General features: G+C 38.5%; 1 protein-coding gene across 2 annotated transcripts in view; it reads left to right on the top strand.

Annotated features, from left to right (window-relative positions):
- nadkb (NAD kinase b) overlaps nt 1–13,896 on the top strand; it is a 25,629-nt gene extending 11,733 nt beyond the window's left edge. For both annotated transcript variants that reach the window (XM_088085726.1, XM_042498536.2), the window contains exons 4-12: nt 338–467; nt 2,719–2,827; nt 4,544–4,629; nt 5,308–5,410; nt 5,579–5,772; nt 9,791–9,890; nt 10,032–10,189; nt 10,862–10,944; nt 11,033–13,896. In XM_088085726.1, coding sequence (XP_087941852.1) covers nt 338–467; nt 2,719–2,827; nt 4,544–4,629; nt 5,308–5,410; nt 5,579–5,772; nt 9,791–9,890; nt 10,032–10,189; nt 10,862–10,944; nt 11,033–11,192 — 1,123 coding nt within the window. In that variant the 3' untranslated portion in view covers nt 11,193–13,896. The remainder of the gene's footprint in view (nt 1–337; nt 468–2,718; nt 2,828–4,543; nt 4,630–5,307; nt 5,411–5,578; nt 5,773–9,790; nt 9,891–10,031; nt 10,190–10,861; nt 10,945–11,032) is intronic.

Below are 13,896 nucleotides of genomic sequence, written 5' to 3'. Positions count from 1 at the left end.
TCTTTGGACTTTAAGTTATCTGCACAATGCCTTCGGTCCGCCAGGCAAAAGAGGAGACACACAAACGGTAAAGATGAGAAAAGAAAATAGAGGTTTTTATATTCTGATGTTTGGAGTTTGGACCTCACTCCTACAGACGTAACATCACAGTGTCACATGAGTTAATGAATGACTGCGTCTGCTGTCCGTTTATCTTTTACTTTCTTCAGAAGATGAGGTAAGACAAAATGTGATGACTCATCTCTTTGGTCTGTTTCTGTGTGTCTAACATAGTATTAACAGGCACTGATGGCTTGTATAAAAGGTTTGTTTACTTACTTGTGTGTTTGTTTCCCAGGCACATCCAGGACCCAGCCAGCCAGCGCCTCACCTGGAATAAACCACCTGTCAACGTGCTCGTCATCAGGAAAATCAGAGATGAGAGCCTCGTCGAACCTTTCAAAGAGCTCTGCAGGTTTCTAGTGGAGGTAGGGGACTACTATACTATCATAATAATAATAATAATAATAATAATTGATTTCACTAATCTAAAAAAGGGCTGTAAACGGTATAAATTAAAATGTCTTGAATCCATCTTTGGAAATTCCTAAAAAATGCAAATACAGGGGAAGTAGGATTTTGTGAATATTTTTTCTGATCTTGAATTATAAAATATCAAAATAAAGTAATATCTATTTTTTTCATGAACTTACAAAATGCCTCTTGCATTTAAGTCACACAGATCAGAATAGAAAAACCAACAACACTTATAAATATTTACCACATCACATCACATCACATGATAAATTAACAAGTTTTTATCAAAGCAAACCACTTGGATACTTTCACAATAATGTAATATGTTTATTCTTTTTCAAGTTTTCCACTCTAGAAAGTTTGAAATGTTCTTCAGCATTTGAAGTAGATTTTTAACTTGACCAAAAAAGTTGTGATATGTTACAATAAACACACAAAACTGGCTGGAACCCTACGTAACTGATGTGGGTTCATGTTTTTTGTATTTACTTTTTTAATCGATTTTTAAATTTTAAACAACAGAAAAATAAAAAATGACAGGAAAACAGCAAATAGCATCGCATGTAAAGGTAAAAAAAAAAAAAATCAGTAATTGCGTATTTTCCAGAAGTTTACAGAAGTTTCCAGAGGTTGTCCGTTTTATGATTCACAGCATATGTCGATTTTCCCAAAGCGATAAGCGCTGATATCTGTGATATCCACGTGCCGGCTTTGGGGACCTCCAGAGGAAGATGCACTTTTAGTCAAAAATGTGAGAATTATTAACATAAATTTGGTGTCCACATCAAAAAGATTTTCCACAGTGTGGTTTAACAAGTAAAATGAGGGAGACAGTGTAAACATTTGAGCAGTAACCTTTTGAATCACAGAGTGAACCTTTTTCCAAAATGTCTAGATGAGATCACATGATCAAATCAAATGGATAAAAAATACCTTTATGAGTTTTATTTTTAAAACAGAGGTTCGAGCTGTCAGGGAACTTTTTCCAGGCTTCCCACAGTCATGAGAAACCTGGAATAGTTATTGAGTTTCACAATCTCATTTTTAAGACCTGGAAAGTTGTGGAACTTGTAAAAATCATTGGGAATTTTGGAAAAGTGATGGAATTTGTGTGTTAATTAATTAATTAATTAACTGTTGCACTCCTCGCCTGTTGATAATCTTCCATGTAATTTAATAACATAAACACCTATTCGAGGTTGGAAAAAGTTTTCTGTTTAATGTTCATACAATAATTTGGAGTAAAGTATACCACACAGTTCTGAACACAGTACCATTGAATGGTATCATGGGTCCTTGAAAAGTCATGGAAACATTTTTAAATTTTGAAAAGGTGTGGGAACACTCATTTTCTGGGGATGAATAGGTGAAAAATAAGTCAGATGGAAAAAAATTAAAATTTGAACTACATTTCCCATCATGTTCCTCCAAGAGAGTCATAGGCTGAGAAGTCAAAATACTGCAGTAGATCATAGATCTCCTAAAACCATGACACTGTCCACCTGACAGTTATAGACGGATCTTATTCTTCCTTAAAAGTCATTCTACAATGTGACAAATTTGGAAATTTTTTTAAAAAATGCTTATGGGGAATTTAAAAAAAACGGTTCTAATTTGCTCATTTTTTTCTTAAATTTTCATTATTGTTAAGTTCATCTTAAAATCACTCTTGGATGATATTGAAAAAAAGTCTTAAATCGAACTTGCCTTAATCTGTGGGAACCCGTGTCTGTATTAAAATTTCTGTCAGTCAATTTGAAAGTGATACCAGGTCGCAGTTTTGTTTTTAGTTTTATCCGTGGGATCATCACACTGTCACTTTCACTGATTGCAGTTACAGTTTTGTCTTTGGCTGCTATTGAACTAATTCCTTGCGTCCTAAAGAGAAGAGTGTACGCTGAGACATTTATGGTCCTGAAGTCTAACAAAAAGAATCCAGGAAGTGAACCAGACATGTAGGTGAAAGTTACAGTCTGGTCTCACGCAGTTACGACACCTTTCGGTCACATGTTTCCAAAACAAGCTGTACTTTGTGTAACAAAATGTCAAATGAACCCATTTATTTACATTCCACACAAACACCGTCATATTAAACCCCAAATGTTTGGCGTACGCTCAGCCTCATTTCAGAAAGAGGACTGTTGGGAGACGTCTGTGCGTGTGTTTTGGCTGCTGTTGCTAAAGCATGTCTCTGTGTGTCAGGAGAAGCAGATGATGGTGTACGTGGAGCGTCGGGTGGCAGATGATGCTACGCTGTCGAAGGACGAGGCGTTCGGCTCCATCCGCAATCAACTCTGCACCTTCAGAGAGGGTGAGATGCCTTTACAACACAACGAAGATGCAAACATTAAAGGGATAATTCTGATTTTTTTTTTGAGCTGGGGTTGAATGAGGTACTTACCCATAATCAGTGCTTTACCTACAGGAAATGTTGGTTGGCACGGCCACAGTTTGGAGAAGCAGGCAAGAGTAACGACACAAAAGTGAAGTAAGGTAGTGCTGTTTACAAGGTCAGCAGCAAAATGTATTTTAGACACCCAAAAAAGTCCCAACTAAAAAATACCAGTTTAAGTGCACACTATATTGAGAGTATTTTCAATGCTTTACCTTCCTGTCAGACAGCCTGTTTCGACCGTTATCTGTTATCTCTGGTCCCTTCAAAGCCACCAAACTGTCCTCTACACACGTAACACGAGGACGAAACACCTGATTACAGGTGAAAAGCACACGTGTGGAGGACCGCAAACATGGAACGAGTACGATGACGACATAAAAACATCTTATTCTGTTTCCATCTTCAGAAAGAACTCAGAGAGCCAAAAAACGTATAAATGATGCTGTTTACTGCTAAAATGTTTTATTTTGAAACGCCAATTTAACCCTTTGAAGCCTGGATCGACATCGCTTTTCTTATGCTGCGTTCAGACCCCTTCACAAGTACTTAAACCCTTGAAATACATTTTTGAAAAAGCTGGGGGAAAATTTCCAAAACACTATATTTATAATGATAATAATTATATATTTTACAGAATTATTATAGAAGCACTATTTTGACTTTTCTTTTTTAGGTTTTTTTGAGGTGATTTTCTTTTATGTATTTATTTATTTATTTATTTATTTGAATTTTTGGTACATTTCTTTTGAAATTGTTCACTACATTGTTTCCATGTTTTGAAGAGAAATAAAGAAAACTTTCTCAGGTTTCAAAGGATTAAGTCTATGGTAGCAACTTTGTTTTACTTGCTGTATTTTCAATATCAGTATTTTAAATCTCCAAAGTGGATGCGCCAGTATTTTACTGGAATTCTTCTGTTGCGTCAGTGAAGATTTGATACAGTGAATGTTTTTTTTTTAATGTTATATTTTAATTGTATGGGCCCCCTTGCAAAATCTTTAGGTAGCTTATTTGGGATGTCCTATTCAAATTTCTTCTTTTGGACTGTGGCTTAGTTCATTTTGTTTCACTGTTTCGTTGATGTGTAAATAAATAAATAAATGATGATGATTAAACTCCAGTGACAAAAACGCTAATTTAATTCTTGCTGAACACAAGAGCTGCTGGTCTACCGCTGTCTTTTAAACACTGACGTTACAAAATAACACAAACAAACTAACTGATCATGACCGTGGTTGACCAGCAGTGAAATTATTGTTTGTTTTTTCTTTCTATGGAGTCTGGTTTTGAAGAGAGCAATATAACTGCTTTATTTCCTTGTTCCAAATTGTTTTGTGATGGCAAGGTACAGTGGTAAAAATACTCTAAATGTAGTGCACAGTTAAACGGATAAAAATGTTTTAGTTAGGTCATTCGTCCTATGTTGTTGCCATTGTTCTCTTAGATTTATTTTACCTTACTGGCTGCATATGTTGGCTGAATTTTGAACTAGGAAACTTGTCACTTCTCCCCTTATATTCTTGAATGAAAATTTTGTGCATATTATAATGTAATTAAAATAAAACAGATAATAATAGCAATGAGTTTGTTTATATACCACGTTTAGGATGAGTTGTTTTTGTCGGCCTGCAGGTTATGATGATATCTCTGACTGCATCGACCTGATCATCTGTCTGGGTGGAGACGGCACTCTGCTCTACGCCTCCTCTCTCTTCCAGGTAATCACACTTTTATTGGTTGATCAATTTCTGAATATGTCTCATTATGTATTCCTTTAAACCAAATGTAAGAAAAATAATTTCTCATATCTTGTCTTTTCTAACCTTTGGGACTTAAACTGTCAAATTGACAAATCAGATTTTTTAAAAAATGTTGCATCATTGTATTTCATCTTTGTTTTACAGTGGTTTACTTTTTGCTTTTACCTATTTTTCTGTTTAAAATGACTTTATTGTAATTCTGTTGTGATCACTGCAAAGAAAAAAAAATAAAAAGAGTTAGTATATTCTGTGAAACTAATTTGAATATTTGGCTCTTGAAGTTGCCACCTGATGTCACACAGTCAGCAGCATTCAAAGATCAAACAATTCAAAACTGCATTTTTCTGTGATTCTAAAATTAGTTTCAGCTTTGTGTTATGAAAGTCTACTATAAAAGTATTCTGAGTATTTCGTTTTTATGCCATAATTTCTCATAATTTTCATGAATAATACACATTAAAAAATAGAAAAAAAGAATACAATATAAAATCTTTTTAATACCAAATGTTTTCAGATTGTGTCAGTATTGTGTACTTCATGCAGTTCAGTAAACAGATGAGTTTTTTGGTCATGACTCTGCTGTTCTGACAGGGGTGAGACTGATTTTTATGTTTGGACTGTTTTTCTTTTCTGCAGGGCAGCGTCCCTCCGGTTATGGCGTTTCACCTCGGCTCTCTTGGTTTCCTGACGCCCTTCAAATTTGAATCATACAAGACCGAAGTGGCCAAAGTGTTTGAAGGTAAAAAGGATTTTTATATTGATCTAATATTTACTGTTGTAGCTGCTGTGAAGGAAACACTCATTCTCTCCTGAAAGGTTACAAATAAATACCTTCTTTTGGTTGTCACAAGATATAATGTGTGTGAACGCCACGTGTGCTTATGTTTGCATGTCTGTGTGTTTTCAGGAAATGCAGCCATCACTCTGCGCAGCCGTCTGAAGGTGAAGGTGGTGAAGGACATGCTTCAGAGAACAGGCCAGCAGCCGTACAGCCGGGAGCCGCAGCCGCAGCAGCAGCAGCAGCAGCAGCAGGAACACAACGGCCTCCTTCCTCATGGACACACCAACAGCGAGGCTGGCAAGGTCACGCTGCAGCTACAGGTGAGGACAAAGAGGCACAGGTGTAACAACTGAAAGGAGACCGAGCACGTCTTGAGCTAACTCTAAAATTAGATCTTTCTTGTCTCCCTCAGACTTACAGACTTTTTTTTCTTATTTCTTGTAACAAGCTGTTTGTGTTTTTGTTGTCTGTTGTTTACATGGTTAACATGTAAAAAAAAAAAAAAGATTGCCACTGCTGTATTGGCTCATGTGCTCGACAAATCAATATACACTATGGGGCTTCAACAGGTGGTCTGTGACCTCTAGGGGGTCCTCAGAGTTACTGCAGAGGAGCTGCCAAAGTTTTATTTAATTTTTAAGAATTTAAATATGTCTGAAAAAAAACCACACTATAAAAAAGATTAATCAGCCTCTCTGAAAAAATTATGATTAAAAACATAATCTTTGATGTATGCATTCATGAATCTGTCAAGTATTTTTTTAATAGCTTAGTCTTGTATGCGCCATATAAAGGTGTGTTTATATGTGGCACTTAAGACTGCCCTGCATGTCAACGAGGGCCAAGTTTAATATGCAACTCAGTTTTTATATATGCAGTAAGGAGTCCCTGCCATCTCTCTTTCAGTTCAGGGGCCCTTTGCTTGTAAAGCGTTGAAGACACACACTTGACACACACTCACATCACTCAGGGTTCCTCTTGTGCTCGGAGAGTATCTAATCTGAAATAAGATGATCGTTCCAAGTTTTTGTGGTGCACAAAATGTGAAAATGTGCGAAAAGAAGTAATGAGTGAGACTAGAGTCAATACTAGAACACAGTGATGCTTTTAAATTTTTTCAGCTTTTTAACTTGTCTAAAAAGAAAGTTAGATGAGAGAAAGAGAGTGTATAATGAGCTGAGAGTGAAGCAAGCGAGTGAACAAGAGAAACAAACAATGTGCACATCTGCACATCCTCGTGGCGTTCATTCTTTAGATCCATACAAACATCAGGGTCACACAAACGTAAACACAAAGAACAGGATAACTCTGCATTATGTCCCTGTGTGTGAAAGCCGTTATTTTATAAGCACGTATTTGGAGAATGTGCTTAATCTTCATAGTTTTTCAGAAGCAAACAGGAACGTTTAAAGTGGAAATGTAGTTCTTAAGTTTCGTTCCTCTGGCGCCACTGTTCTTTGTTAAAAAATGACTGGTGTGATTGTGTTTTGTTCCTGATCACACCCTAAAAAAGATGCTGTAAGCCCACACAGATGATGGAGGCTTACTCCGTGTGTGTGTGTGTGTGTGTGTGTGTGTGTGTGTGTGTGTGTGTGTGTGTGTGTGTGTGTGTGTGTGTGTGTCTCCGTCTCCCTCGTTTCCTTTTTTTTTCATCCTGGGTGCATTTGTGCTGTCGTACATGTGTACAAGCTCGGTGAGCGAGACGGGTTTCCATGGCGACAGTCATAATAAAGCTGCTGGGTGCAGATATCAGGGAGAAAAAGTAGGATGTTTATGAAGTTCTGTTGAGCCAGTTGCCATGGAGACCGTGGCGTCGACAGCACAGTCAAACGCCAAATGGATATTTAATGAGCTCTGACGCTCTTCGTCTGACACACTGTTTAACTAAACATGCCTTGCTGCTGCAGTCACACACACGTTTACTTTTGGGTCACTCAGGGGCAAATTACATAGACTTACATGCATTTCCTGGAGACTTAACCAAACATAACCGCTACTCGCCTAACTTTAATCCTAACCTAACCCCAACTTGCTGACCCCAAAATAAGCTTTTACCACACACACACACACACACACACACACACACACACACACACACACACACACACACACACACACACACACACACACACACAGACCTACATACACGACTGCATTTTGTTAATTTCAGTGCAGCTCTCTCCCTCCTCTCCCTGTCTTGTCGATATAAGACAGTGACGGATCGTTCCCGTCTCTGAGCCTGAGTTTGACCTCCCATTACATCACGTCTGCAGCATCCAGCGGGATGTTTGCTCTGTGCTCAGCTGACGTCAGTACATCAGGCAGACATCACTGCAGTGCTGACTGAAGTGTGGAACATGATTTGAATGCCGCTTGACTGCACACCACCGTTTCTCTCTGCTCGTAGTTTAATGTGGGAATGTAATGCTCTCTGACTCTGCGTCTGCTGCCGGCTCATTTATTGTTTTTACTGACTGCAGATTTCATAATAACTGTGTGTGAAAACAAATTACACACCAAAGACTGCCCTGAATTATTGAGCTATTCCACATTATACAGCAATGGCAATACAGTTATCTCGCCTTTATCCTCTCAGCAAGAGATGTTGTGTTTAGAGCCGTTTGTCTGCCGGGTGTCTCAAGATTTACTTAACAGATATGAATTAAACCGTGGTGCAGATGTGGGCTGTGGGCCAAGGACAAACTCAGTGGTTTTTGTAGTGAATAGAGACACCAAGTGGTGCAGTTTTCTCTCTGTTCAGGTTGAGCAGATTTGCAGCAGTTTAGTTTCAGACATTGTGGGTCAAACACTTGAGTTAAGTTTTCAGGCTGCGTATGCAAAAGAAAGTTGAGTCTGGCTGGTGATATCCTGTCTGATCCCTGCGCTATTTGAAGAATATCAGCTTTTGCTATCACACAGCAGATTAAGAGTCCTGCAGGCTCGATTGAACAGGTTGAGGAACTTGTTTGTTCTTCAGTCTGTCAACCTATTAAATCAAAACTCTGGCTTCTAAGTAGAGTCAGTGCGTCTGGGTCGAACAAAATGTAACAGGGAAAAAGTAAGTAAGGTTTATTTGTGCAAAACAACAGAAAAAGACAAGGTTGTGCAAGTAAGATTAAGCAATCCCTAGGGGCTTATAAGAAACCTCACCTCAACAAGGATAAAACACAAGTGGTTGTGTTTAAAGTTGTTTGCTTGTTTGTTTTCTGGATGTCTCAGAAGTTCACAGCTATGAGTTAGATTTTAGTGGTTGTGGGCAATGGGCCAAGGATGAGCGGAGTGGTGTCTGTTGTGGATGGAGACACCAAGTGGCCATTTATGTTGCATTGCACCCTCTGTTTGTAATGTCTAATGTGATTTGTAGCATTGTTGGTTTAGTTGACTGGTTAAATGTTGTTTTGTATTAATGCATATGCATGTGAAACAACTGACATTCTGGGACGCAAGACAAATTGCAGTTTTTTTTCTGACAATTAAGCAAAATCAAATAAGATCAAATGATCATATATTTTCTGCACATTAAATTTTTCATTACTCCTCCCTTTTTTACTATACATCCAGTCTCTGCTGTATTTGGATAATAAGATATTTGAATGACTCTGAAAAAGTTTATCTATTCGTTTGTCTCAATCCAATTTTTATGCTTTTGCTAGCCAGATTCATATATCAGGGTCTCTGCGGGTCTTATGGTTTTAAAATATCATAAATTTATTTTTTTTTTAATAAAAAAATGCCTTAAAATCATAAGTAAAGAGTCTTGAATTTGTGAGGTCTTAATTGCCAGAGATGTTTTATTAAATTTAATTTATTCATCTTTTAATTTCTTTTTATCAAGATAAATTTGTGTGAAAGTCCACATTTCTAATGTCACAAATCTTTAAACCTGCCACTGAACTGTCCTTTTACTTAAAACTTATGATTCCCTGTTGGCAAAATGTAGATTAATCTAACTCACTCTGATTACAATGTTCTGATCTGCACAGGACCAAATTTATTCTACTTACCTCTACACTTAATGCTTGAATTTAAAAAAAGAAGATGATTTGTCTAAAAATTTGTCTTAAATTTGGTTAAAAGTTATCTGGAAAAGTTCTCAAAAAGCCTTAAAGTCAAGTGTTTGAAACCTATACACCCTGGTATATATATATTGTACATATACTGTACATATGCATGTGTTTGCACATAAACAAACCAAAATATTAATGGCATTCAGCCTATTGGTTTCACTGTAGTAACATGATTCATTTAAATGCTTGAGTATAATTTTGATTTACGAAACCTTAATAATCCCAAAGAGGATTCATGTTTTCTGCAAATTTAATATGCGCGTGTGTACAGGTGTTGAATGAGGTGGTGGTGGACCGAGGCCCGTCCTCCTACCTGTCCAATGTGGACCTGTACCTCGATGGACGCCTCATCACCTCGGTGCAGGGAGACGGTAAGAGCCCTCGTAAACTTGTTCTCTTTTGTCTTGACTTGTAGCTACAATTGTATTTGTAGACTGGTACTTACATTTATAATATATAATGCATTTCTTATATGGTAAATAATTGTGCTAAATGTCCCCCCTGTCCTCTAGGTGTGATTGTGTCCACACCCACAGGCAGCACAGCGTATGCAGCCGCAGCAGGAGCCTCCATGATCCACCCCAACGTACCCGCCATCATGGTCACCCCCATCTGCCCTCACTCTCTCTCCTTCAGGCCCATCGTCGTCCCTGCCGGGGTCGAGCTCATGGTGAGTGGGAAACGTGAGGAAGCTGGACGGGTCTCGATGCACACACACAGTTTGCAGATAGTATCACAGTAAGGCCATGGGCTAACACCGTTTTATTCAGATGATATTCAATCCGCTTTTGTTATGATTCTCCACTAATTTACTCAGAGTTTTCCTGTAATGTATCGGCTGTCTATGTTTGCATAACCTTTTAATATATTTACATATTTATTATTATTTATGTACAGTAGATGACGCTCACAAAAAATTATTTGCTATTTTACAGACGTCTCTTTTTCTTCTTCTCTGGGCCAGTGGGCATCATGTGATGACCTGGACGGTGCATTTCCTCAATGTAAAATTTGCAACAGAGCTTGATGCACGTCCTGGGGTCTTGGTTCAGTGTTGCTTTTCCAGCTCCTCTATGTTTGTTTGTTTTGGTGCAGTGCATTGTGTAGACGCCCCCTCAGCCATGTGTTATCAGATGATGCACACTAGCGTAAAATGAAACGATGGACTTTTTTCTTTCGTCAGACGATACATATCGTCATATCGCACAGCCATACTGTCGACATGGTCTCAGGAAAGACCGTGTCAAACAGGTTGGTGTGTTAGTCAGTCGGTCAGTGTGTAGCCTTGTTATAACATCTGTAGCTTGGGAACTGACTTTTTGTCACCTTTTCCACAATTTAGATCACCTTGTCCCCTGATGCCAGGAACACCGCCTGGGTGTCGTTTGATGGGCGGAAGAGACAGGAGATTCAGCATGGAGACTGGTAAACACCAGTTACTGCCATTATCAGTTTCATCATACAGATTTGTTACTTAAAGTTAATTTACTTTCTGCAACTTCTCTCCCGACAGCATCAAGATCACCACGTCTTGTTACCCAGTGCCCTCCATCTGCTGCCACGACCTGGTGTACGACTGGTTCGAAAGCTTGGCTCAGTGTTTGCACTGGAACGTCCGCAAAAGGCAGGCGCGTCTTGCGGACGTCTCGGACTCATCAGACACCGAAAACTAAATCGTTGGGTAACTGCTCTACATTAAAGTCGATACTCTGAGACGGTGAGGGTGATCAGAGTTGTTCTGAGATCCTGCAAACATTTTCATCACAGAGACACAGAACTGTGAAGGTGAGAGCACGCGTCTCTGCAGCCAGATTAGTGTTACATTGGTTTATTAGTAGCATGTTTAATGAGAATTCTGTGTAAACAATATTTTATACATTTGAGAAAGCATCTCATGACATTCCAGTAAAAAGCAATCTGTAAATAAAGCTACGAGCATTAATGAAAGGACCCTCGCACCCCCACGTTTGTCGGAGTACTGGTGAACTCCAGCTAAAGCGGTCATTACTTTCTGTGAAAGTCGGATAATGCACGCAGAGAGTTTGGACCCTGGAGTGAGATATTTCACGTTATGTAGTACTTCCAGTGCCCACTAGAAGGCTAGTAGGGCAAATAAATTCCACATCATCTTGGTGTACATCATTTGTAGATCAAACCATGAAAATTCCAGGTTAATTAATTAATTTATGAATATTAAAACAAATAAGCTATTTGAAATGTTGAGTTTGAACCTTATCCACGGCAGCTACGTTTTACAGGCCGCTTCCCAGAGAAGAGCCTGAAGTCCAACTTAAAACACAGTTGAAATATCTGAAGGTTCAGCTCAGTTGGTTAGAGGGCTTGCTTGCAGATTATAAGATCATTAGTTTCTACCTCACCCAGGACAGGTGAGTTTCACAAGCAGCTGTCCAAACCACAGCAGGAAAAAGAACGCCGAAAATTGTCTAAAGGTGCTTTTCCGCTGCATGATACTGGCTCTACTTTACTCTACTTACTTTGTTTTGATGTTTCATTATGAAAAAGTACCTGGTACCACATCCTTAAGTACCTGCTCTCCTGGGGTTCCAAAAACAGTCGACGGGGTACTAAGAAGTACTAAAAGATGAGGTGAACACACTGCAGACCACTGATTAGACAGAGGGAAACGTTACTGTGTCATCAATGCGTGGCACGCACGCAATACCCTGAACAGTGCAAACAGCCAAGCTATAGAGTGGTGAAGGGATGACGTAATTTTGTAGGCCAACCAGGAAGTAAGCATTGCTTACTTCCTGGTTGGAAGTAAGCAATGCTTATGGGATTTTTGAATGTGATTTTTGGTTATCGCCAAAAATAAGCTCTCTGATGAACACAAGTTTATGAGACTTACATGTTTTGTTCAGCATGATAATCTTCACAGATGAACACCTCTTTTTTTATGTTTTGAAGCTTAAATGAAATCGCCAGAAGCAAAAAGCTGTTGTTAGGCTATACATGAACTACACCGCGGTCGCACGACTCAAACGTCACCACTACAAACACTGTAAAAACATGTTAAAACACAATTTAGAAACATTATTATAGAAAGATAAATTCGAGTCCGATTCTGTAAAGCTGTGAAGGCGGACAAGTGGGTTTACTGAGTTTCTGTGTCCAGTGTTATGCTGTCTAATGTCCCAGAAAAACACTGTAGTCCCATTTAGCCACTTGTTAGCGAGTGCCTTTATTAAAGACGAGTAAAACCTTAAAAGTTCTAAAATCGGGTTTAAGCAGATGTGTTTTATGTTACAGAATAAAATGTCTAAATACCTCTAGCCTGTGTTAACCACAGACCTTATTTAGGGCATTTTACCAAAAACCCGTTCAAAAAACCCATAGACTTTAAGACAGGGAACCGGAAGTGCTGAAAGGCTAACGGACTTCTGTGTTTTAGGACTCATTACTTCACCACTCTTTTGTAGCGGCCACAGTTTTGTATCATTTTTTTCTTTCCCAAAATGGCAACCAGAAAGATCACGCCATGGTTGCTCAAGTAGGTGGAAATGTTCCTCATTTTGAGTGCGAGTCTGTGTGAATGCATAGTAAGACATTCACACAGACTAACACTGCCAGCCACGTTTCCCCCATGTCACATGCAAGTCCTATCTGGAAATTCTGAATCCTCCTTTACCACCTAGTGGCCACATGAAGTACTACACCATGTCAAAAAGCCCAAACTCTCTGCCTGCGTTAACTGACTTTTACTGAAATGAACGACCGGGTCAGTCAAAGTTGTGCCAGTACCCCCAATGTGCATGGAGGTGCAAGGGCCCGTTCATCACCGCTTGCAGTTTTAATTCTATCTGTAGCTTTATGAAAGAAAGCATGTTTCTCAATTAGAAATGAGAAAAAAAGTCCATCTGCAATTCATGAATATTAGGAATAATAATGGAGTTCTCAATCATAAATATGATTATCACTGTGTAAGCTTTAGGCTTTACTGGTATAAACTTGGGGGGATTCTAGGTAGTAAAATACTGATTTAAAAAAAGGAATGACTGTGAATGTAAATTTGTACATACAAGATTCTATGATAAATGTATTTACTGTCATATTTATGTGATATTTATATAGATGGGAGTTTAAAAAATAGCTAAAACTGAATTTCTCTTACTAAGTCAGCCAAAGACTACCGTATGATTGTTCTTTACAATCCAAAGCCTACTTTCTGTACATCCCAACAGTCACTGTAGAGGATTTTTTTCATTCATTGGTTTTTTCAATTGCTCTCAGCTTTTCTGCCCAAGTTAAATTCTACGCTTCAAATTACATGTTGTAGAACAAAACAGAATAGGTCATGTTTTTATGATTGACATCATTGTGAAAAGAAATAGTGCTAAAATAAAGTTTAAACACTGA

This window comes from Plectropomus leopardus, chromosome 12 (assembly GCF_026936395.1).
Source record: "Plectropomus leopardus strain MGB_pleo_1.0 chromosome 12, ASM2693639v1, whole genome shotgun sequence".
Lineage (NCBI taxonomy): Eukaryota > Metazoa > Chordata > Actinopteri > Perciformes > Serranidae > Plectropomus > Plectropomus leopardus.
This window is presented reverse-complemented; position numbering and strand designations above follow the sequence as displayed.